At 44.0% G+C, this 26,244-nt stretch overlaps 1 protein-coding gene across 1 annotated transcript in view; it reads left to right on the top strand.

The window, feature by feature from the left end:
- Positions 1-26,244, top strand: part of AMPH (amphiphysin) — a 129,471-nt gene that overhangs the window by 57,155 nt on the left and 46,072 nt on the right. The window contains exons 7-8 of the mRNA XM_085890420.1: positions 9,743-9,835; positions 19,780-19,865. Of these exons, the coding sequence (XP_085746546.1) occupies positions 9,743-9,835; positions 19,780-19,865 (179 nt within the window). The remainder of the gene's footprint in view (positions 1-9,742; positions 9,836-19,779; positions 19,866-26,244) is intronic.

Here is a 26,244-nt window from a genome sequence, read left to right as displayed (position 1 = left end):
GTGTTTGGAGTATGCTGCAATGTGCTGTAACGACGATGCCACGAAAACTAATGAAATATTCTGAAGTTCAATTAAAGTTATTTTGGATTTCTAGAAACCTTCGGTAGATCATACTAGCAGAGCCTACCCATCGCTTCGCTGACGGACCAATTAGTCGTCGTATTTGCCAAAACAAAATTGGGTGAGAAGGAGAAGGAAAGGACGATAAATTTACCCATACATAGAGTGCTTTAGCACTTCCCCATCCTCGTCCTCACTTGCACTCCCACCCCTGACTTTACCCCCCCATTCATCCTGATGTCCCTTCCCACGAGAAACGTCTCACACACGACGACAGGCTTTGACAGGCCCCTCTGTTTTGAGGGGGTGGGGAGGAGGACAAATTCACCCATGCCAAAGAGTCCTTTAACCTCAGCGTTGCCCAGCTAAAAAAGGAAATTGTACTCTGCCACCACCACCAGGTGGCGCTAAACGGTACACATTTACATCGACAATTTATGCCCCTTCCCTGCACCCCCCCCCCCCCCAAACACATGCCTGAGGCCTTGGCCACATAGCCTATGTTACCTCCCACACAAAGTTGTCTTTGTACCCCGAGTTTGGAGTTTGTAACTTAAAATATGTGGCCATGCATAAGGAACAGAGAGAGAGAATGGCATTTATATGTATTTGGAGTTATACTGTGCATAGCACAAACAAGCTTGGGAAAAAAATTAAAAATATTTGTGGGCTGTTAACCCGTTGACTGCCGACTACGATTATACTCGTAGTGCCCGGTGTACCACATTCTGCCACTGAGTATTCGAGTAGAAAAAATTACGTTATTGTATTGTAAACAAAATATGCTGCTGTGCGATATAACGCAACAAACAATCTGCTGGCAGTTCAGTGAACATAAATCTCTGCAATAATCATGATAATCATCATTATCAATGTCCCTGAGAAGTTTTGCCGCTTCATCTACATTCATACATGCCATTTTGAAAGGTAACGACAAGTAACAAAAAGAGAAAAAGCCCGTGGTGCTTAGCACACGATGTACCATTACCAAGGTCGATTCAGTGCTTAAAATAGTCCCACCAGGTAGCTTGTACCTGGCATCTTGTCCCACTGATTGCGACGAGTTTTCTCAAAATGTGGGGTTTCCCCAGAAATGGATAAGAAATAAAGTTAGATTTGCTCGTAGAAGGGAACAATTTGAAAATAAAAGATATGTACATGTATACATGGTTTGGCAAGTGGGAGTGGTGTATATTATAAGAGCTGGAAGTCATTGTGGTTAATCTAAAGGCCATGGTCTACCCTCATTCTGTGGAATTCCTTGATTTCATGATGGGTATTATCCTACCATAATAACAACAGTAACAATGACTTCCTTTCCAAGGAACTTCATTAGGCCCATCAAAACTTGTCCTATTATTACCAACTCGTGGTTGTTTGTCTATTCTCTATCCTTTTTAAATGCTGAGCATCAAGCAAGGGGTTTGAGCCACCAACTTCCGGTCTGAACCACCAGCTTCCGGTCTGAGCCACCAGCTTCCGGTCTGAGCCACCAGCTTCCGGTCTGAGCCACCAGCTTCCGGTCTGAGCCACCAACTTCCGGTCTGAGCCACCAACTTCCGGTCGGAACCACCAACTTCCGGTCGGAACCACCAACTTCCGGTCGGAACCACCAACTTCCGGTCGGAACCACCAACTTCCGGTCGGAACCACCAACTTCCGGTCGGAACCACCAACTTCCGGTCTGAGCCACCAACGTCCGGTTTCAACCACCAACGTCCGGTTTGAACCACCAACTTCTGGTTTGAACCACCAACTTCCGGTCTGAGCCACTAACTTCTGGTTTGAACCTTTACCTTCTGGTTTGAACCACCAATTTCCAGTTTGAACCACCAACTTCCCAGACTTGCAGCAGACAATCGAAGCATTACACTATCGAAGCCAACAATGAGCATGAATAATGGAAGTGCTAAACCAGAGTTATGAAACCGAGCTGTTGCTATTGAGGAGCTTGTTAGGGTGTGACCCGTGGATTTTGTGAGGCTGGTGGCTTGTCCACCTTGTGTGAATATTTATTGCATCCTCTGCTGGATCGGTGGCAAGAAGCGAACCCTGTTGTTCAGGTGCAGTGTTTATCGGGATGCTTTGTGATCGTCTTCAGGTCGAGTTTGGATTCGGACGACAACCACCATCTTAGTAATCCTCAGGCAGGATACTGTCATCTGGAGGATGTGTTAAGGTGATTCTCCCATTTCAAACCATGCAAAGTTAACAATGATTTCATGTTATCTTCATGGTGAGAGTTTGAGAAACAGGTTAAAAAAAAAACAAGGCGTCGTTTAACTCAAAAGGAAAATTTGAATCAATAATCCGACGGTAATTTTAAACCGTCCGGAGACTCGTGATTATTTGAAACGGCTTCAAACACTATTTTAGCTTTCCTGTTGACAAGGCAAGTACTCGTGTTGCGTTTGGATGTAAAACGTTGGATGTGCGAACACTTTTGGGAGAGTTAGGCCTGAAGAGTGGACGTTGTAAGAGCTATAAATTAACCATAGCTGGCAGAGTACCCGCCCTTCCAATGATCTTGTTCCAAGAATATAATGCATTCTTCTGAGGCATACTTCATTTGGGCGGTGTATAGGTGACGGACAGCTCTGTATATGCAAAAACAAACAACCCGGGTTATGTGCGTGAAGCAAAAATATACCTACTGCTTATAATTCAAAACACCTCACTTCACTGGAAAAACGTGGGGACAGGAATACTGTTCTCTAAATGGTGCAGACTTGTAATACCCTCCCCCACCTGGAGGCGGCGCTTCACGATACACATTTACATATAGAATTTGCATCCCCTCCCCTCCCCCCAAGACCACCCGCAAAGATAAAAACACCCCGATGTACTAATTGGGGTCATGCTGATCCTCTGTAACAAGTCTGGATGTAATTGGCCCAGAACTGTAAGAGGAGTTGCGTGACAAACATACACACAAACACCAGACCGGTGTGTGAATTACAGTAAAAGGGGGTGGGGGGGGGCAGGGGAAGGGAACGCCAATTGTCGATGTAAATGTGTATCGTGTAGCGCCGCCTCCAGGTGGGGGAGGGTATTACAAGTCTGCACCATTTACAGTGCAGTCTTCCTGTCCCCACGTTTTCCAGTGCTGTGAGGTGTTTTAAATTGTAAGCAGTCGGTGTGTGTTTTTGCTTCATGCACGAAAACCAGGTTATTTTTCTTTTTTGCATATGCAGAGCTATCAGTTACCCATACACCGCCCAAATATAGGTATGCATCAGAATAACGTGTTGCATGCTTGCGACAAGATCGCCCGTCGGGCGGGTACTTTGCTCGTCGATATAATCCACAACATTAACAACAGGGGTAAACCGTGAAGCTAAATGTCTATCAAATTGTGATTTGTTATTTTTTCCCACATTGTACACAAACGTTCCACGTGACAAACCCCATTGAGGCGTTGGACAGAGCGGTAGTGAAAACATTTACCAGAGTTAGTGAAATGTACATTACGGTCTAACAGAACAGAGCGCACTGGTCTGTAAAGGAATATCCATTTTCATGTAGTTTTTCATGAAATAAACTTAAAGAAAGGATTTTAATTCTGATGAACAATCCAAATCCATCCATTGGGACCATATTCTGTACAGAGCGTCGGTGCTGCCGAAGCAGACTCCTGGGCTATTGGGCGCAATCCTGGACGGGTCACCACTCCAATGCTGGATACTCGAATGGCTCAGCCATCTCAGCAAGCCGGTACTCATTTTGCCAACCTCAGAAGGATGACAGACTGAGTCAACCCCACCTGGTATTAATTCAATGGCCGAACAGGATTTGAACTCAGGACCTCAGGATCCCACACCCACCACCCAAACCATGAAGAATTAACAATGGCTGCTCTACATGCAGCAATTGGAACTCCAGTAGATCATGGAGATACCCATGGGTTCAGATCCGGTCCCTTTCGGTGAATAATTTGTTCCTCCACAAGTATGAGCCTTGTTTGGTACAGAACTTGAGCGGGAATAAACTAACATCTGTGAGAAGGTAAGGAAACATCCTTGGATTTTTGATGATTTATTGACAAATTAATGAGGGGTTTGCCTTTGACCGGCTTCCTGATGACATTGATCCAAAAGAGCACAGAATTAAATATTAAGAAGGAGTTGATACTCTCGGTCCCCCATCTTTTGGGTGGAATGAGGAATAGAGCTGTGTAATATGAACGGTAAATCTTGAACAGTTTTCGAAATATCACATACATATACCTGCAAAATGAAAGCCAAATGTTCTGCTGTTTTTGAAATGTCACGTACACAAGCATATGCCTGGTGTTGGCTTAATGGTTAGGGTGGTGGGCTTGGGATCCTAGGATCCTGAGTTCAAATCTTGCTTGGCTGTTTAATTAACACCAGGTGGGTATGACTCTGCCTGTTATCCTTTTGAGGTGGGCAAAATGAGTACCAGCTTGCTGGTATCCTGTGTAGGAGTGGTGACCCATCCTGGATTGTGTCCAGTAGCCCAGGAGACTGCTTCGGCAGCACCAGCATTTTGCAAAGAATATGGTCCTGATGGATGGGATACACAAGCCAAGTTACTGAGATGGTTGCCATGACAACATAATTCAGCCATGATATTATCAGGTTGAAATAATATCATGAGGAATACAGTATGTATCTGCAAAATGAAAGTGAAATGTTCATCTGTTTTTGAAATATCGTGTACACAAAAGTACACGGACGGATGATCGGTCGGATGGACGGAGCTCATTTTAATGGCCCCCTGTCTCTGACCTTGTCAGAGGGACGGGGGACAAAAAGCAAAGTCACACTTGGGTGTCTTTATTTATTTATTTATTTTTACAACAAATCTACATTAAATGATCATCAATTTAACATCAAATTGTTTGCTAAACAAGATGCATTTCCCTTCCACATTGAACGAATGACTTTCCTGGACAGCAACACTCCTCGAAAGCTCCTCTACGGTGAAGGTGAAACAATCAAACCAGACAATGAGAGAAGCTGGTGAGATTGAGAAGAGTGGATGCTTTAAGAACTTTCACTTATGATGCACAAATTTGCAGTTGTCGGAAATCAATGAGCATTGTTCTGAAATCCTTTTCACAACCATTCGTTTATCAAGTACTGCTGGAATGGTGACAAAGAGGACAAAGAGACAGACCGTATCGCACTATGTCATCATTGCTCATCTAGGTGTTCGCTACAGGCTTGACCTCCTGTTGTGTGCTTGCACATGAGCGCAGTGGCTGCGATTACTGGCAGCTGGCTCCTGAAATATCTCAACCAAACTACTTCCTAATAAGAACCGTTTAATCAGTAGTGGTAGTCATCTTAGTCATAGACATGAGAAGAGGCTGCCCTCGTACTGTGGTCCACTATATCCCCCATTTTGGAACACGATGTTGTTAAAGCAATCAGGAAAGCTTGGGGTGTAATTTGTGCAAGAGCAGGTGTTGGTTACAACTAAGTAGGCGCTGCAATCTACGGCGTTGATTGAGTGTGATGTGGCAACGAGTGGGTGCAGTGCGTTGGTGAATACTTACCACCTCTATTTGTCTTCCTGCACCATAGGCTATTCAATCTGATTTTTGTTTTTTCCGATTGAAACAAATTTCTGCTTTGATCATGCTGTGCATGAAGGAATAACCGAAGATGTTTCTCGACTATGGCGTTTAGGAACACCGATCACAGCTAAACCCTGAATGCAGGTTCCACCCAGGGTCATGTCTATTGCCGATGGTGTTATCCCAGCAAGTGTTTTTGTAATCCAACACAGAATGATCTTACAACTTGAGCAATGCAGGGTATCCTGTATGTAGTACTTGGCAGTGTGGTGCACCATTCGATGCACCATTTTGGGCAATACATTCTCATCCACAACCCAATTGCATACAGGACAGGCAGCTCAATGTCTACATCCAAAGAATGCTTTGCTTTGTGCTACGTAGCGCTCACATTGGCACTCCATCAGAGCGACAGTTTGTCGATGTCGATGAGTTTGGCGATGAGTCTGAGTCTGACTCTTGGGGATCAAATCAGACGAGGAATGTAAGGAGAATGAAGAAGTATTGTTGCTCCTGAAAGCTCGTGTCGATCTGCATCGGCGGACAGGTAGAACAATGGATGAAATCAACAGGATGTTGATAGAGGTATGCTAACCGTCGTGCGAAGCAAGGAGAAACTGACGTTTTTGGCGTTAACCCTTCGTCAGAGCAAAACAGCACCCATCAGACCCTCGTTTGCTCCAACGAATAGGAACGGTTAATACCTGTAAAGTCAGCTTGTCGTTTGTTTCCCACAGTGGCAAGAAGACCTCATTCAACGTCCTGTTGATATCATCAATCTTACTATAATTCACCGTCTGTCTGTCTGTCTGTTCCCAGGTACCGCAAAAACGGCTGAACCGATCGCAACCATTTTTTTGGGTGTGTAATCCTGGGACCCCCTTGGAGTAAAATAGGCATAAATATAATAACATGACCCCCTTGACGGCTCCCGTAGGGAGCGGGTGCTTCTAGTTGTTCAAATGACACCTCTCACTGGTGAGGAAACTACACAATGAGCGATCGCACTGTCCCTTGGTCAAGGTAGAGCGACAGTGGCAAAAGTCACATGGATAGTCAGTGATAGCCAATTTTGATATATCAGATAAGTTATTGATTGATGATCTGCATCGATTGTTGTTTCCGACAGTTGTTGCTGATCAATTGGGTTTTTTTTTTTTTAGATCCTTCGAGAAAGAACACCCCATAGCTTCTTAATTTTGTAAAGTTCATTTTACCGTTTGAAGCGGCAAGCCCTTTTCAACCGTTTGATTTGGTTATCTCTTCCATGTGATTGAGAGGAGTGAGATAATTTTTAACTTCTGTCTTGTCCGTCTGGCAGTGAAACAGAATTGAAAATCATTCCAAACGGGAAAATTATTCTTTTTTTTAAGGATGTCATAAAGGACACAAACAACAGGCACGAATAACTAATGTAATGTGTTCAATAAGGTGGTGTATAAGATACTGCATCAACGGCGCAAAACTTCTGGGATGTTTTTTTTTCAACAACCTTTAAAATCTTCATTTTATTTCGATCTAATTATGTACTTGAACACTGTAGAACACAGCTGGCGTTTTTATCACTTTCAAAACCCTTCTGTTTAACAGGACTTGGACAAAGTATTATGTCATTTTACATCATCACGACCAATCAAATTTGCTGCCCATGTCCTTGTTGCCTCACTTGGAACGTAGTTCCGGGGAGTTTATGGGATGGCGCATCGTCCGTCCGTTCGTCCACAAATACTTGCAACTTCTTCTCTGAAACTTCATGCACAACTTTGTTGAAACTTTACCACAACCTTCAACACCGAGTGCGTACCAAAGTTTGTTCATTGCATAAAAAAAAAATCGGGCCCGAAGGGGGTCTACGGGAGTTGCCCCCCCAAATAGGTATTTGCTTTCTTTTCAGAAATTACACAAGCAATTCTGATGAAACTTGACTACAACCTTCATCACCCATGATGCACCAAAGCTTGTTCAGAGCATAAAAAAAAAATCAGGGTCTGAGGGGGTCTACGGAGGGAGTTCACAGGGTGGTTGGAGTTCCACCCCCAAAATAGGTATTTGCGTTCTTCTCAGAAACGACACACACAATTCCAATGAAACTTGACCACAAGCTTGGTGGTGTACTAAAGGTTGTTGACAACATTAAAAAAAAAATTGGGGTTGAAGGTGGTCGACAAGGTGGTTGCCCCCCAAAATATTATTTGCTTTATTCTCAGAAACGACACACACAATTCTGATGAAACTTGACCACAAGCTTCATCATCCATAATGTACTCAAGTTTGTTCATTACATTCCAAAAAATTGGGGTCTAAGGTGGTCTACATGGGCGGGGGGGGGTTGCCCCCCAAAATATGTTTGCTTTTTTCTCCGAAACCACACGCACAATTTCGATCAAACTTGACCACAACCTTCATCACCCATGATGTACCAAAGTTTGTTCACACCATAAAAAAAAATTGGTCTAAGGAGGTCGGTCTACGGTGGGGTGGTGGGGGGGGGTGGGCGGCGGGAGGTCAGGTCAGGTATGGGAGCATGCGCCAGAGCAGCACGTCGCTGCATCCACTTTCCACCGATACACCAGGGGCCTCCGTCTGGCCATACCCCGGGCAGATGCCTGGCCCATCCCAATCTCCTTGAGATGCCGATCAACCTGCTGCAACAACGAGGCACGTGGTTAGCCCACTGGCCTCCTCCACTCACGAGACTCCCTCGCGGAGAGAATCTGGTGAGCAGGATCAGCATCAGGAAAACGAGCCACATGTCCATACAGCCGCAGCTGATGCTCACGGACTATGCAGGGAACAAATCTCATTTGAGTCTCTCTCAGCAACCGCTCCGTGGACACAAAGTCCGATCAGCGATAGCCAAGGATTCTCCGAAGAGACCTGGTACCAAAGGAATTAAGTCTCCATCTCAGATCCTTGGTCAGAGTCCAAGTCTCACATCCATAGAGCAAGACTGGAAGCACCAAGGACCTGAAGACTCGGACTTTCGTCCTCCCGCACAGGTACCGGCAGCGCCACAGCCCATTATCCAGTGAATCCATGATTCCCCAGGCCAGACACATATGTCTATTGACCTCTGACTCACAGCCAGCAGAGACATGAATATCACTGCCAACGTAAGTGAATCTCTCCATGACCTCAACATCCTCAGCACAAACAGACACAGATAGGACAGCAGCATCCAAAATGTCATTGAAAGCCTGGATCTTAGTTTTGACCCAGGAAACCCGTAATCCCAGCAGCTCCGACTGCTCATTCAGCACCTTGAGGGCCCCCAAAAGGATGTCTAAAGTCTCCGCAAATATGACTGCATCATCTGCGAAATCAAGGTCAGAGATCTTGACATTCCCAAACGATGCACCGCAGCTTGATCTCTCCGACATCCTCCCTAGAATCCAGTCCATGCAAGTGCTGAAAAGTGTGGGGGCCAGTATACACCCCTGATTTTTTTTTTTTTAAATAAGGCTCACTTGGCTGTGCCGAGATGGGTTTGAGGGTAGAGTAGCAGCTGAAATGTGAATCCTATCCAGGTTCCTCCTGATGACGTCATCTTTGCTTTTTGCTTGTTTCGGTTCCTTATGATTATTTCAATGCAGAACTTGTACCTATTTAGTCTTCCATTTGATTTGAATTGAATTAATTTTAATCCCATTCTAAATTCAATTGAATAATAATAATAAACATCATGGGTCAGGGTCAGGTGTCCGATCAAAGCGGGACGTCTTGGTACCCGGTCATCACTGCCAGCAGTTATAAAGTGTCAGTTCTAGTTATGTTTATTATGTAACACACCAGTACACAAACACCATACAAAATACACCACACAAAACAAGTCCTGGCGAGGGTCCGCAATCTCTGATTGCTCTTTTTCTTGTTCCTTTTTGTTTTAATTCTGTGAGTTAAAAAAAAAAAACCCAGTTACTGTATATCCTCATGAGGAAGGACTATTAACTCCGTACTCAATCCTTGACCGACATAATCTTCTGTTCCAAAAGATGGCACAATAAAAGTTTCGCATTTATTACAATTTTATTTCCACCTGTCAAAATACATCACTCCAGCCCTCCTTCATTCCTCCCCCTTTCCTCCCCCACACCATCACTCCCCACCCACATTACCTCCCTTACCCCTCTTTGGCAGCCCGTGTTACTGCTCGAAAAAGCCGCCCCCCAGTGGTGCCAAGGCATAATCCAGGCCCACATGGTAGCGCAGACAAACCTGCTCAAAAATCAGGTGACTGGCACCTTCCCCTTCCCCTTCTTACTTTCTTTCCAGCCTGAGAGCAAGAACATCAATTTCACAAACTGGCTATGTTCTTGTAAGCAACACTCTTCTGTAGATGATGGTTTGTAAGTGCACAGCAGCCTTTCAGGGAATGTCATAATCTTTGAATTTCAATAAAATTCACAAAGTAACGTCAGAAATTCAGGAATTCGATTGTATTTGATTGACATCATTGCATTAAGGTGTCGTCATCACCACAAAGGCAATGGTAATCATTTAAAATTTGAGAAACATTTCCGGACACATTTTCCTTGGTACTCAAAAAGAGAAGACATTTTGGACGTGTCTCCTCTCGTCAGGTGTTTTCCAGTAATCCTTTGTTGTTTCCTTTGTTTTTGAGAGTACGAGGTCGAAAAGCTTGCGTGTAGAATAGTTTGTACTTCTCTTTGCTATTGGGCAGCAAGTGATATCTTTTCGATGCTTTTTGTATCACCAAACATTTGGATGCAATTTTTCAATCGAAATTTCAGGATCTTCCATTCTTGCTGTTCCTGCTCTCAGCTCCATTTTACTTCACATTCTGGCTTTTCATCTCGTACGTTGTCCCCAAAATCCCACATCTTTCTCTCGACCCCTCCGGCCCACACCCACCTCACTTTTCCCTTAGTCCCAGCAAGACTAGATGTCAGGCAATCATTTGCATGCTTGTAGAAAGCTTTCCCTTGCTGTCATTCTTCACGTCTAAGTCTTCTAAAAGTTATTCAAAATTGTGTTGTCCTATCCCCCCTCCCCTCCCCCTTAACCCCTGCCCTCAACCTCCTCCCTCCTGCCCCTGCTCTCACACACACATACCACGTATTTATTGTTGTTGATCCTGTGGTTATTTGCACCATGTGCTGTATTGAGTATGACTTAAATGACATGATTTGAATGAATCCATAATATCACCTATACATGTTTTAATTGTGTTGGGGGCTCCATCTCCAACTAGGCCTTTTCAGTGAGACAATCAAAATTGGAAATTGTAACATTGTATTTCGTATTGCACGCAAACTGGTTGTGGGTAAACAATGCGGTAACCTCACCAAGTGAAAAGAGTACGTTTCCACTTGTACATTTGTTCAAAGACGAGGAAAAGCTCTTTCCATAAGCTGAAAAGGACGTGAGTGAGCGGCACTACCTCAGTCGCCTCTCTCAAGTTGCCCTGAGACATCATCGGGTGAACCACGAAGTCTGGCTGGTATTAAACGAGGATCAGAGCAGGCAGGACAGGCAGATCCTATACTCACAGGGGATGATTAGTGAGCCAGCAGGGTTTTTATCACCAATCTAAGAGCAACACGGCAATTTTACTGAGTACTCCTAGGTGTTTCCAGAAATGTAGAATCCAACTCTTCCATACAATATTTGTGTGTTTAACTGTTTCTTATAATAAAACGTGAGCTTAGCATGACTTTAGCGCAGGTTTGGCACAAGTTTAGCACCAGCTTAGCACGAGTTTAGTGTGAGCTCAACTTGAGTTTCGTGCAAGTTTAATGCGAGCTTAGCACGAGTTTAGCGTCAGCTTAGTGTGAGCTTAGCGCAAGCTTTGCATGAGTTTAGCACCAGCTTAGCACGAGTTTAGTGCAAGCTCAACGTGAGTTTAGTGGAAGTTTAATGCGAGCTTAGCATGAGTTTAGCGTCAGCTTAGTGTGAGCTTAGTACGAGTCGAGCACGAGTTTAGCACGAGTTTCATGCAAGTTTAGCACGAGCATAATGCAAGCTTTGCTCAAGTTTAGCACGAGCTCAGCGTGTTTAGCACGAGTTTAGCATGAGCTTAGTGTGAGTTTCGCGCGAGCTTTGCACAAGTCCAGAGCAAGCTTCAGGGCAGAATTTACAAAAGTTATTTAGCGAGCGTCTTGCTAACACACACCTTACCATTAAACGCTGACAAAAACATTGTTGTATGTGCACAGCTAATCACCCGTCTAAATAGCAATTGGCAAAGGGAGATAAACAGCCGATTAGTTGTGTGTGTCTAAGGCCTAAGTCACATTTGCCATGGCGGCTGTGGGGTCTCCAAAATCTATGGCCAGAAGCAATTATACGACGGCCGCAGTATTTCCACGGTCACACAATGTAGCAGTTACATATGTTTTTATTTTTCGGGGAGCCGTACGGCATATTTAGGCCTAAGTCACATTTGCTCTACGGCAAGGATACGGCGGCCGTACGCCCTCTGAATTGACAGAAACATGCGGTGGCCGCAGAGTTTCTGCGGTGGCCTCAGGGTGGCCCTACGCTGTTTGGCTATATTTTACAGGCCATAAGGTCGCTGTGGAATTATAACGTGGAGTTATAACTTTTTTCGTTTCTACGTTCGCCGTAGCAATTTGACAAGCCGAAACAAAAAAACTGGTTTAAAAAAAAAAATTAACCCATTCGTTACCCTCCGTCTGGCCGCACTTTCGCCTTAGGGCCCCCCTGCGGTCCCCTTGCGTCTGCCTTGAAAATTCTATGGCCGCCGCAGGAACGCCCTAAGGTCACTGTGCGACATCAAATCAAAAACCGTACGGCAACCCCACGCTTTCGGTCTCCACAATTTATAAATACGCCGTGCGGCTCCCCAAAAAATAAAAACATATGTGACTGCTACATTATGTGACCGTGGATATACTGTGACTGCCGTATAATTGCTCGTGCCCATAGATTTTGGAGACCCCACGGCCGCCGTGGCAAATGTGACTTAGGCCTAAATACACCGTGCGGCTCCCCGAAAAATAAAAACATATGTGACTGCTACATTGTGTGACCGTGGAAATACTGCGGCCGCCGTATAATTGCTAGTGGCCGTAGATTTTGGAGACCCCACGGCCGCCGTGGCAAATGTGACCAAGGCTTTAGAAATTGTGGAGACAGAAAACGTGGGGTTGCCGTACGGTCTTTGATTTGATGTCGCACGGTGACCTTAAAGGGGCCCTGCGGCGGCCATAGAATTTTCAAGGCAGATGCAAGGTAGCTTCAAGGTGCCCGCAAGGCGACCGCAGAGGGGGGGGGGGGGCTAAGGCGAACGTGCGGCCAGACGGACGGTAACGAGTGGGTTCATTTTTTAATTTTTTTTATTTTTTACCAGTTTTTTTTTTTCGGCTTGTCGAATTGCTACGGCGAACGTAGAAATGAAAAAAGTTATAACCCCGCGTTATAATTCCACGGCGACCTTACTGTCTGTAAAATATAGCCAAACGACATAGGGCCACCTTGAGGCCACCGTAGAAACTCTGCGGCCGCCGCACGTTTCTGTCAATTCAGAGGGCGTACGGCCGCCGTATCCTCGCCGTAGAGCAAATGTGACTTCGGCCTAAACAGCCGGTTAGCCTGTGAAATACCGCACATATCTCCAACATCCAATTGAAATGATGCACTTGCATAAAATCACAGTGCTACGGACAACTGTTGTAGGGGATTCAGCACATTACTCCTCACCGTAGGTTAACTCAGGTCATCTTGCACTAGATTCAGCAGCCAACAAAATTATTCCTTCGATAGTCTGTAACTCCAGACAAATGTGATATTGTCATATTTCTCCAGAGGCTTGCATCTATCCTCAAAGATTCTCAATGCACGTCGACGAACTACCCTATTCCGACCTTCTTGTGCCTCCTCTTGAGCTAATTCAAGCACTCCTTACACATCCATATCCACCGTCCCATATGAACTACCAATTATAAGCCATGCAATTATTATATGTCCCTTCACTGTAATTATTCTCTGCAGACTACTATAATTAGAACTGTAACTAACTCTCTCTGTCTATCGAGTGTAGCCTGTGGCTGCTAGTTGCATCATTGGCTGGGACACGGCTATGCCGCTGATGCAGTGTCCCCCTTACCAGTGCACTGGTACTCATTTTGCCGACCTCGGAAGGATGACAGGCTGAGTAAACCTCCTGGTGTATTCACTCAGCGGCCCAACGGGGCTTGAACTCAGGACCCTAGGATCCCAAGCCGCCACCCTAACCACGAAGCCAACACCTGGCTTTGTAACTAACTATAGTTTTAACTCAAGTATTAAGGAGTTATTATCTGCAGAATACTGTCCTGAGAACTGTAATCATTTCAGTTATTGGTAATCCTTTCGTACATCAACTACAATAGCCTATTCTACAGTGATTTTAAAGTTAACTTAAACTGCCAGCAAGTATATTAGGGTACAACTGCAGTTCTAACTAGATCATGTTTGCCTAATACTTGCTTCAAGACCTGAACCGCACTCTTAAACATTCCCTCGCCAACGTGTAGAAGTTTTTTGTTGCTTAAACGCTCATTCGAGAATCACTCTTTGGTGAATGGCGACAAACTTTGAACAGGTGATCATCGCACGATTAATGATTCTACACGCGTCTAACTCTTAAAACGCCTTTTGTAAATTCGGCCCCTGGGGTTTTGGAGGATCCCGGTCGTTACTCTCGTCTGCGGTTACAAAAAAAACATTCCAACATTCATTATGGAATGACTAATTAATAATGAACCCTTCAGAGTTATTTGTTCTCAACAATATCTTTGCTTTTTTCTGATATAAACTTCAACTCTTGACTCTATAATCTAAATATTTCGTATAAGCCTCGTGTTGGTGGCTGGCTTAAGATCTTAGGGTCTTGAGTTTGAGCTCCTTTTGGTCCGTTAAATAACACCAGGTCACCAGGTGGGTTGACTCGGCCCGTCATCCATTCGAGGTCGGCAAAATGAGTCCCAATTACCGGAAACAGGGGCACCGCATCAGCGGTGCAGTCGTGCTCCAAGCAATGATGCAGCCAGCAGCCACAGGCTGCATACAAAATAATAAATCTTTCACATCCCCCATTGTTTGTCTTGAATTTGTTTTTTTAAGTTTTGTTTGATTATTTATTTTAGCATTCTTTTTCTAATCTACCTTTTTATTGCTTCTTTTTTTTTAAGCTCTGAATTTTTTTTTTAGTTTTTGATAAAATGTTTTTTTTTCCCCCAACATTTGGATCTGAATTTTGTTCCATTTTTTCAATGCCATTTATCGGCTTTATCTTTTGAATGGATATTTTTTTTTCCTTCGTGTCATTCAGAGAACCACTGGAGAGCCCCTATCTGGGCTGAAGAAGGATGAAACGATTATTTAATTATTTAGTTCTTCAGGTTATTATTATGTTCATTGTATATGACGTTTGAGTAGTATGAATATGTCGGTTGTGGATTACTGACAGAATGAGTGAGTTTAGGTAACCGGGCGAGTAAAGCGAACGAAATGATCTGATCTGAGCGAGCGAACGACGGAGCCGAGACTGCGCGAGCGAGGTGAATGAGGGCGACGACCGTCATGGTGCTGAGGATAGTGAGCCACGACCAACTTCGTATTACTCACATGATGCATTCTTTTGACTGTTTTCAGGAATACGTAATTTTTAGACAACTAGACAATACAGGAATTGTTAAAATATTTAAAGGGTCATGCTCTTGACAGAAGTCTTTGTATTGAGTTTGAGTGACTGAAACCTCCAACCTATATAGTGACTATTTTGTCTTCCACACACCGTTGAAGCTTTTTCATCTTGAAGTGGAAGAAGAAAAAGAGCTGTTGTTGCTGAGAGGGGATTAATACTCGATGTTGCCAAAGTTAGTGTCGGTCTATGTCAGTGGAAAGTTCAAACGATACGTTTTATCAACTGGTAGGTGACAAGCAGCTGCTAGCCGCTGTGGGAAGCAATACAAAGCAGATGTTTCGGCCATTATCCCTTCATCGGAGCAATGGAGGAACTATCTTGCTCACAGCTGCCGATTCCATGCAAACGAAAAGGATGTCTCGGGTTGTTGTCGCCTCTGATATAATCCGTCTGAAACCTCATCCGTGCGAAACCTCATCCCATCCATCCAAAAACTTCATCCATTCAAAACCTCATCCATCCAAAACTTCATCCGAACTTTCTTTCATCCGAAACCTTAACCGTCCATAACCTCATCCGTCCAAAACTTAATCTGTACGGAAACCTCATCCATCTGAAACCTCATCCATCCGAAACTTCATCCATCCGAAACCTCATCCGTCCAAAACCTCATCCGTCCGAAACTTCATCCGAAACCTCATCCATCCGACATAGTGTTGATTGCTGGACGATTTGTGCAATGCATTTCCACGATCTTGCTCGGATTCATGGACACGGTGACCCGCCCATTCGGATGCAAAATTTTCTTTAAAATCTATTTCTGATGGCGTGTGTGTTCACGTTGTCTACATTTGTCCGTAGATTTGTGTTTGTGGAGCAGCACCAGGAGATATTGTGCTGATGAAACTGTTCATGAGTGTTGGGATAAACTGTACATCAGCACCGTGATGAAGTGAATGTTTCACTAGTGAAATACCTTCCCCTTCCCCTTAAGGAAGGGGACCACCCTCGTACATTGACCGGTTCGCCCAGCATCCAATGATCCATCCAACTTCTCTGTGCCAGAGGCAAGCTGAGGTTGGATCGAACTTCACATCACCGTAAACATGTGAAGTATGGGAGGTAGGAAGACAGAAGAGAAAAGCAGCTTTTTTTTTGGCTTTATTCTATTGTTTTCTACAAGATCAAGGTTCATGCAAGAGGTGACGTGTTTGACACAAAGCAAAGGAATGAACAAATAGGAAAAAAAAAGAGCGTGAGGAAAGGAGGAAACACTGCAACGTGCATGTAAGAAAGTTTGGTTAGAAAAGGTTAATGGGGATATAAAGATTGTAGGTAAGGATGGGGGATGACATGACATGACATTAAGGTACACCTCGTGCTCGGTGCCCTGGACGGAAGTGTGAGATAGAACCGCCTCAGGAAGACAGTTCCGCAGATGGGAGTGGTGAGGAACAAAAGAGTTGAGGTGATGGATACAGTGTGCCTAGATTTTGGAAGTTTAACCAGAAGAAGACGGTTGGGAAGAGATACTGTTGGAGTTAAGGGAAAGAGAGGAAAGGAGAATTGATAGAGCATTTGGAGGTGGTCGGAAGGGAGGTCAACAAGTCTGCCATATATATATATATATATATATATATATATATATATATATATATATATATATATATATATATATATATATATATATATATATATATATATATATATTTTGGAGGTAATGAATACAGTCGATGCTCCATTGATGCTGATTACATATGTGATGTAGAAACTGACAAATGTTTAAGTTAAATGCGACCAATAAAAAGGCAGGACCATGCAAAATCGCTCAAACCAAGAAATATAAAGTATCCTTCGATACATGTGTCCGAAAAGCTTTTTGTTTCTTCCTCGAGGTATTCAAGTTACACTTTTTCTTTACCGGTGGTTCTACACAGGACACAAGTTCTCCATCTCAGATTGTTGTTCCAGTCTTGTACGTCCCCTTCTACGTTTACATTCTGCATTGCGCAGTTTACCTCCCACACACACCACATTGTTTGAGTCCCATGTCAACATTCCTCTATTCGTTTAATTGTCGTTAATCAAGCAAAAAAAAATGGTGTTTTGTGTACAAAGTCGAGGCTCATGGAAGAGCGAGGTGGCAGAGGACAGAAGGCAACACACTGATGGGGGGCAGTGGGATACTTCACATTGAACATAACGAGGAGATGAATGAACAGGAGAGTGAAGGGAGGAAACATAGCAACCAGCAAATATATGGGGAAATTAAAGGAAGGTTAATGAGGAGAGGGAGAGAGAGTATCATGGGTAGGGATGGAGGGTGATTTCTTGAGATGGTAGTGCAGTGCCAACTTGAATTCCTGGAGGAAACACTGAGATGGGACATGGTGGAGAAGGAGTTTACCAGTATACCTCGCGGTATGGAAACCACATTATTGGAAACATCCCACATTCCTCATGATTCTTTATGAAACGGATTAAAATGAAAATTAAAAGACTCATCATTAACCACATCCTCTCCCCAAATCATGCTCAATCTGCTGCTTCAGTAAGCAAGCACACACATACGTTTCAATGAGGAATGGGGGCATGCTTAAGCTGTTTGTACAGCACGATGGAAAGGTCAAAAATGGAAGATGAATAGTAACTGAAGACTAACTGTGATTCACGTGCAAGTTACCTCCTCCTCTTCCTCATCCCCCTACATCTTCACAGCCTCCGTACACAACACAAGGAAGAACAAATCACCCTCACTAACACCCTCCCCCCCAACACCCCCACTCCACCCACAAATCTTCCTTCCCCACTCAGTGTACGTAATCCTCTTGTGGCCCTTTTATGAAAATTTGATCAAAAAGAAAAAAACAAGAAAATGTTGCAATCTCACTTTCTAGAATTTCAAGTTTTCCCAATTCATTTGATCCACTATTGCCAACTGATAGCCGTTTGATACTCGACTGCTTTGCTTCTTTCACAGTTTGCCTGCTCAAGCCTTTGCTGCCAAGCTTCACCTGTGTTTCTTACCTGTGTCACGCTTATCGCTGCAAGCGGTCTGTTTCTGCAATGCATCAGCCATATTGATTTCCATTCAGCTGATGCATTATCCAGTTACCAGATAATATCACATTGAATTAGTTCCCTTGCAGCACGCTCAGTATGCACCGTACATGAGATATTGGAGGAGAATAGCAGCAATTATTCATCACTTGCTTCCCAAATTTCCATTCACTGATGCGCTCGTCCTCCACATATCATTTTTACCTTTGCACCTCTCAACTTACCCCCCAGTCGTTACTTCTATTGCCATGAGCTGGACCCCAATGTCTCGAGTTACAACCACTGCCTCTAAAGACAAGAAATGTCTTTTCTATTGCGATGATTTTCATGTAATATAATCACATTTAATTTCTTTACCTTTGCACCTGTTGGGCTGAGCTTTATCGATTGTCCTCACCTGCAGCGTACACGTCCTACTCCATATCCTCGTTATTCTCTTCCTTCTTTCTCTACCCTCCCACCCTCTTGATCCCTTTTCTCTTTCCTTTATATCTCACCCGTCCTCTCTAATTTACCTTCGTTTACAAACACTTACCTGCACACCCTCCTTGGAACTATTCCCCACTTATTCCTCCGTCATTCCTTAACTTTCTCGTCGTTCGAACCACTTTCTGCGTCAGGTTGTTCGTTTTGCATTTTTGTTGCACAATCTCATTGTTATCCATACCTGTAGTTGAACCTTTGCTCCTGGTTTGACACTGTGCAAATACGCTGTGTGTCCCATCATCTCCTGCTTTTTTAATCTTCTGTACAAAATCTTTTTTGGCACCTTCACCGTGAATAAAATGAAGGCCGCAGTGGAAAACCCTTACTGGTTTTGAGAGATCTATAATTCCTCATAATTTTAATCCAGACAAATGCATCGCTATAATCAACCAGGCTCGATAACCCTCCATCGGCAAATAAGTCGATTATGCTCGACACATGTCTTTGATCCATTATAAAAGTTTTTCTTTTCATCTTTCCCATGAAATATTTATGTCCAAACGTTTTCACAATTACAAGTGGCCATGAGTATGAAATGACTTAACGGGACCTTTTCAGCAGTTACTTTTATCCTGTGTTCTGAAGTCATCGATGATTGCTTAAACATGTTGGAAGATGACTCGATGAAAATGACTGAGAAAGCTTTCAACAAATCATCAACCTTTGCCATCAAATTGTCGGTGCCGATGACCGTGCTTCACACATGACTAGAGACCGGCGCATCGGCTTTCTGCTCCCATCCCGGTTTGATGAAAGAACACTTCACATTAAAATAAAAAAAAATTCCTAGGAACAAATTCCTCTTCAATTTAAAATGGAATTACCTTGAATACCTGGGATTTTCTTTGCTTTTGCGCTGCCAACGATGCATAGTCGAGAGTATCACTGATTTTTTTTTTTATATTTTAATAAAACCGTTATTTTTCATCGAGAGAAACTGTTTGTGAGCCATGCACGCATTGTGGAGGTGATTCCACGGAACTTGTTGTTGGTTTAACACAATGAATGCTTTTCACAGGCAGAAGAAGATTACCTGAAGGCACAGAAGGTGTTTGAGGAGATCAATATAGACCTGCAGGAAGAGCTGCCAGTGCTGTGGAGCAGGTTAGATATGCCATTGTGTTCAGTGATTGTGCCGGTTGCCAACACCAGAAATTCCTTGTGAGCATGTTTCATTTGAATTGTGTTCTTTGTGAGATTCCAACATTACCACGATACAGTACATGCAGAGATTTTGTTATTAATGTCACATTGGTGTAAGGTTACACAGAATTTTTTGTTCTGGAAAATTAAAAAGTGTTGGTTGTGAAGCTTACCTCGTGTTTTTAAAGGTATTCCTCCACATTCACCCCATCTGTGCGGTAACACCTCAATGCCGCAAGCATAGAAATATTTCGGACATGTGCATAAGCAATCTCAGGACATTTGTTTTCACATCCTCCTCTCTTTGAAACCTGATGGCATAAAGACGCTTGTTAAATGGTCTGAAGACATACAGTGGGGTACAAAAGTCTAAGTCCAGTTATAAATTTATTAAATGATATGTGATCACAAAATAAATCGTTATAATATGAAACCAAAAGCACTTTCTCGGGATTTCCATCCACTCTTAAGGATATAGTAACTCTTATTATAACTAGCAGGTAACCACGGAAATTCTGCTTGATGTAAAATGTAACTTCAACAAGATAATGTGAACAACAGTTACCCGAGTAAAACAATTCCCCCACCCCATCCCAAGTCTTCACCCCTCCACCAACTCCAAGCATTCAATCCCCTCCCCACTTCAAATCTTTTGACCCCTCCCTTCCCCCCAAAGCCTCAAACCTCCCCTTTTCTTCCCGTTTTTTTTTTTTTTTTCAAAGCAAGAGGGCGTTCATACATCATTAAAAAAAATTTTCAGCAGCTTATTAAAATGGCCTAATTTTGCTAATAGATGTTCCTCAATTCATTATTCTCTTTGTGATGCATATTTAACATTATAATTAAATAACGATGAAACCGTTTACTTTGCAACCTCGAGAGATAACAGAATCTGTGGCGGAGAGACTGACATGCTTGTTTGGAAGTAGATAGAAAAAAAATCAAATCTGTATTTACATATGTTCAACTAGAAGGGCACTCAGTTGAGCGCATACCTCTGCCATGTAGTGCCTGATCCACAAGAACATATCGGGATCAATACATTTTTGAAACATCATTCTATACAGAACGACATCGTTTTTGGCCCAATCTCTCAATGGTAAAGAATCACTTTAAAAATTACATAATTCTCGTATCCAGATCCAGATTCGGATCTTCACCAAAATCGAATCAATTCTTCCTTGTCACACACCCAACATGTCCACCAAGTTTCATCCGGATCCGTCCAAAACTTTTTGAGATATCCTGCACACAAACAGACAGAGAAGGGTGAAAACATAACCTCCTTTACCTTCGGTGGTTGAGGTAATAAGCATTGTGATCCCGTTTTGCCTTGAGAATTGCCTCAAATATATTTGGCATCGCTTCCATTAGTTTATGGATTATGTTTGAGTCAATCTTTTACCAACTGTTTTATTATGCACTCCAGAGCATAATCAGACTACTCACATACATTTTATCTCTTAAATCTCAATTGTATCAACCCTTCATTTATTCTGTTAAGGCAAAGTTTCAGTCAATAATAACTATAATAAATGAAAGAATATGATAGTTATCTTTAATATCATGGAAAATTCCCCTTTGAAATTGTGGTATGACAAAGCCTGGCATCAATTTAAGTGGACTGTGACTTTTGGAACCCACTGTATCTGGACCAGAGGGTAAATGGTTAAGGAATTCCCAAACTTCTGATTAAATGCGAGTTCTTTTGGAACACCCTCTCCCCAGCCTCACTCCATGGTACTTAACTGCTTTATTGAATTCAGGTTAGGAAAAGGAAAGGAAAAGATATCAAGACTTAACAAAGGATAATAGGGCCGCAGAGACATAAAAAAATGGAAGGCTCACATTTAAATCTGTCTCGACCTCCTTTCGACACGTTGTGATCCTTGTACACAAATAACATATACCTAATGCTGAATATTTGATAATGAAATAACTATACTACATTTTCCCTTTAACCACCATCACATCCCTGCAACATCATTCATCGTCTGTTTTTTTTAGATCACATCAAGCTGTAAACCTTCGTACCACTCAAACGGACTTTTTCCTAACTTTTTTCAAAAACTTCCGGTTCAGGGTTTGGAGCGACGAGAGGTCTCCTTAGGGGCTCTCTGCTGACGTTATTAAAGTTAAGTTTCCGGTCGTAATTTGTCCCGTTTTAACTGTTTAATTTTCTCTCCTTCATGTTACTGTGTGTTGCTAGTTCGGTTTTGTTTCAAAAATCATGCTATTTTGTGAGGTTTTTTTTGTCGACGTTCTTACCAGGTGTTTGAGGCCTAGGCCTTGGCCTAGGCTTGAGGCCGACCGGTTCCCCTCGGTGTTCGATGGTTTTTTTTTCTCCCCATTACCTTCAATTTCTATCCTCCCCATTACCTTCAACTTCTATCCTCCCCACTTTCCTAACGTCTCCCATTCTCCCAACTAATCTCTTTCTTATCTAAAAAAATAAAATAAAAAATCAGCAACAACAATACGCTAACCTTCTCCCGATTCTTCTTCTTCTTCCTCTTGTCTTCCTCTTCTTCTTCCTCGATTTTTTTTTTCTTCAACACTTCCATGACCTAATCTATTGAAAACTCTCTCAAACATTAATATAATAATAACAAAAACGATCTTTTGCAAAAAAGAAATGCTTCATCTTCCTCTCTCACACATGTGGTACTCTTTACTGTTTCATAATGCACCACTCTTCTGCTATTTTAACAGACTGCTCTCATTTCGACCTCTCCTTCATTCCTTGCCGAAAAAAATCCAACTGTTGCAGCGCTTCTTCTCTCCATTCTCTGAATTCGCCTTTATTGCATCCATCAAGAATTGTATTAAATCGCATCTCTGACCTAAAACTTTAAAAAACCCCAGTTTGCTATGAATGTTCGCTTTCCATCAACCATTCTTTTTTTCCAACTTCAGTGCCAACTAACCCCCCTCACCCCTCACTCACACTCTCAAAGCAACCATCCCACTCTTCTCCCTCCAAGCCTCCCTCCCACCTCTCTCAAAAATTCCCCCCTCACCTTTCTCCCACCCTTCCTCCCCCTCACTCCTCCCTCTCAACCTCCCTCCCTCCCTCTCATCCACCACACTGCCTCCCTCCACTCCCCTCTCACCTCCATCTCTTCACTCCACCTCCATCTCTTCACTCCACCTCCTCAAATCCTCAACTGCCTTCTTCCCCCTCTCTTGTCCCCCCTCTCCCCCAGCACCACAGAGCCCTTTTCTCCTCCTCATTCGGCCCCTTCCCCGAGCTATTCTGCAATCCCTCACACTCTTTCAACAACCCCCCTTACCCCCCCTCGTCCCTTGTCCTACCCTCCTCCACCTCCTGCACCCAAAGCCCCCTCCCCGACCTCTTCATTAAAAGTGTGGACCTCAAATATCCGGGGCCTTCGCTCAAACCTTTCAGATCTTTCCATACAGGCTGCCACTGACAAACCAGACATAATCTGCCGAACAGAAACTTTCCTCTCCCAAGATGTGTCTGACTCCCAAGTATCTCTCCATGGTTACTCCCTCCTCCGGTATGACAGACCTGAGCCTCGTCCTGGTGGAGGTGTTGCTCTCTTCATCAAAGACTCTATTTCTCACTCTCCATGCACTGCCCTCACTCCCCCACACCCCAGGAATACCTCTGGCTTCGGCTTCCCCTCCACTCCCACCTCATGTTTATATGTGTACTGTACCGTCCACCGAACAGTGATGACTCCATCTACACCTCACTATCCGAAAACATGGACCATCTTCTATCTTCTCATCCAAACGCTCTCTTCCTCTTATGTGGTGACTTCAATTGTCATCATGCCAGTTGGCTAGGTGTGGGTACCTCTCTCACCTGTCATGGCACCTCAGCAAAAGCTTTCTGCGACTCATTGGGACTGACTCAATCGGTCAACTTCCCGACCCGGATCTCAACCAACGGTCCTCCATCTCTTCTGGATCTGATTTTGACAAGTTTCCCTGACAATATCTGCTGCTCTTTTCTCCGCTCCAATCGGTTCTTCTGACCACGTCCTTGTTAAAGTGGACATCTCTCTGGCTGTTATCAGAGAACCACCTCACCGCCGTTGAGTCTGGCATTTCACTCAAGCCGACTGGCAGGGTCTCCAAGCAGCCATCAAACTTACAGACTGGTCTCCTATCACTACTTTCTCAAACATCAAGTCATCCTGGGAATTCTTTCAAAGAAATTTGCTCTCCCTCATGCACAGATTTATCCCCTCTCGTCTTCAGTTGTCCTACCCTTCCTCCCACCATTGGTTTACTGAAGCTTGTGGCGAGGCAGTTGTCCTGAAACAACTTGCCTTTGCCTCATGGAAAGCAAACCCAACTGAGGGCAATCTCAGTTCCTTCCACAAAGCTCAGAACAAGTGTGTATCTACCCTCAGGAGAGTCAGAAAACAACATCTTTCTCATCTCAAGTCTGAACTCTCAAACCTCTCTCCCTCATCAAAATCCTGGTGGTGTTTAATCAAATCTATTTCTGGTGTATATTCCCCCTCCATCCCCTCCCTTACCTCAAATGGCCGCACTGCTGATACCGAACGTGAAAAAGCTGAATGCCTAAACTCGGTGTTTGCAGCTAAATCTTGTGTCCTAAACCCATCACTTTCTCTACCCACCTTACCCAGTCATACCCAACTGTCCCTGGACTCTGTGTCCTTTTCTCCTAATAAGGTGGAGAGTTTGCTGTCAAACCTCGACTCAGATTCTGCAACCGGTCCAGACGGCATCAGCCCACGTGTCCTCAAAGCCTGCTCTTCTGCTCTTGCTCACCCTCTCTCTGTTCTATTCACACTCTCATTTGCTCAAGGTCATCTGCCATCTGCTTGGAAATCTGCAAACATCACTGCCCTGCACAAAAAAGGTGCAAAAACAGATCCCTGCAACTACAGACCAATCAGCCTTCTCCTAATCACCAGCAAAGTTATGGAATCCATCATCGCCTCTGATATGAAATCCTTCCTCTTCTCCAATGGCTTGATTTCCAATCATCAATTTGGTTTCAGACCAGGTCACTCTACCCTGGATATGCTGCTTCTGCTCTCCCATCAATGGATGGAGGTCCTCAATGCCAGACAGGAAATCTGAGCCGTATCCCTGGACACATCACGTGCTTTTGACACAGTCTGGCACCCTGCCCTGCTCACCAAACTCTCTCCCTATGGTATCCAAGGCCATCTCCACTCATGGCTCGCAGACTTCCTCTCCTGTCGCAGTCAACGTGTGGCCCTAAATGGAGTCTTTCATCCCCTCTTCCTGTCCAGGCTGGAGTTCCTCAAGGTAGCGTTCTGGGCCCGGTTCTTTTTCTGGTTTTCATCAATGATCTCTGCAACTCTCTGGAAAATCCTCTATATCGCTTTGCTGACGACTCCACCCTCTGCCGTACCATCTATCATCCCTCAGACCGGCAAGCAGCAGCTTCTTCGCCCACTGCAAATCTGGATAAAATTACAAACTGGTCCAACACGTGGAACATGTCTTTCAATCCAGACAAATCTCACACTCTCACTATGTCTCTTCGAAAGGACCGTTTAGAAAACCCCCCCATCCACTTTCTCAACAATCCTCTGGAAGAAGTCTTTTCTTTCAAGCGTCTGGGTCTCACTGTCTGCCATGACCTTTCCTGGGAAAGTCACATTTCCAGCCTCGCCTCCAAAGCCAGTCGCCGACTGGGAATCCTCCGTCATGCAGTCTTTCCTCAGCCCTCTTGAGCTCCTGACCACTTACAAAGCTTTTGTCTGTAGCCTGATGGAGTGCTGCTCTCCCCTCTGGGCTGGTGCTCCTGCCTCCCACCTTTCTCGGCTTCACTCTGTCGAAACCAGGGCATTTAGGATCATCGGCATCTCCTGCAATGAAGCTGAGTCTTTGAGCCTCTCACTCGATCACCACAGGTTGGTCGGTGATCTTTCTGTCTTCTACCTTCTCCTCTCCAGCCTTGCCCCCCCTGCTCTCTCTCTGCGATTTGTCCCCACGACATTTCCACAGAGCACTCAAGGTCCGCCAACAACCCCCTTCTGATAAAACTACCAAAATCACGAATCACTGCTCATCTTCACTCTTTCATTCCTCTTTTTTCCCGCCTTTGGAATAAACTCCCTCACTCTATTCATTCCCATTCTTCCCTCCAGGCTTTCAAAACAGCTATTCACCACCACCTCTTATCATCCCCCATTCAAATCCTCGATCTTTTCTACCCCCGATAATCCACCCAAGCCCACTTCCTTCAATTCCCCTGCTTTCCTTCTTGAAAGTCCCTGTAATGTCCATCTTCTCTTCCCCATGTTCCCCACCCCATCCCTCTCCCTTCTACAGATCTCCTAATGTGTCTGTTCCCCAC

The sequence above is a fragment of the Eptatretus burgeri genome, chromosome 8, assembly GCF_056783735.1.
Source record: "Eptatretus burgeri isolate ZD-2024b chromosome 8, Ebu_testis_v1, whole genome shotgun sequence".
In the NCBI taxonomy this organism is placed as follows: domain Eukaryota; kingdom Metazoa; phylum Chordata; class Myxini; order Myxiniformes; family Myxinidae; genus Eptatretus; species Eptatretus burgeri.
The sequence above is the reverse complement of the archived record's forward strand: the minus strand, read 5'-3'. Positions and strand labels throughout refer to the sequence as shown.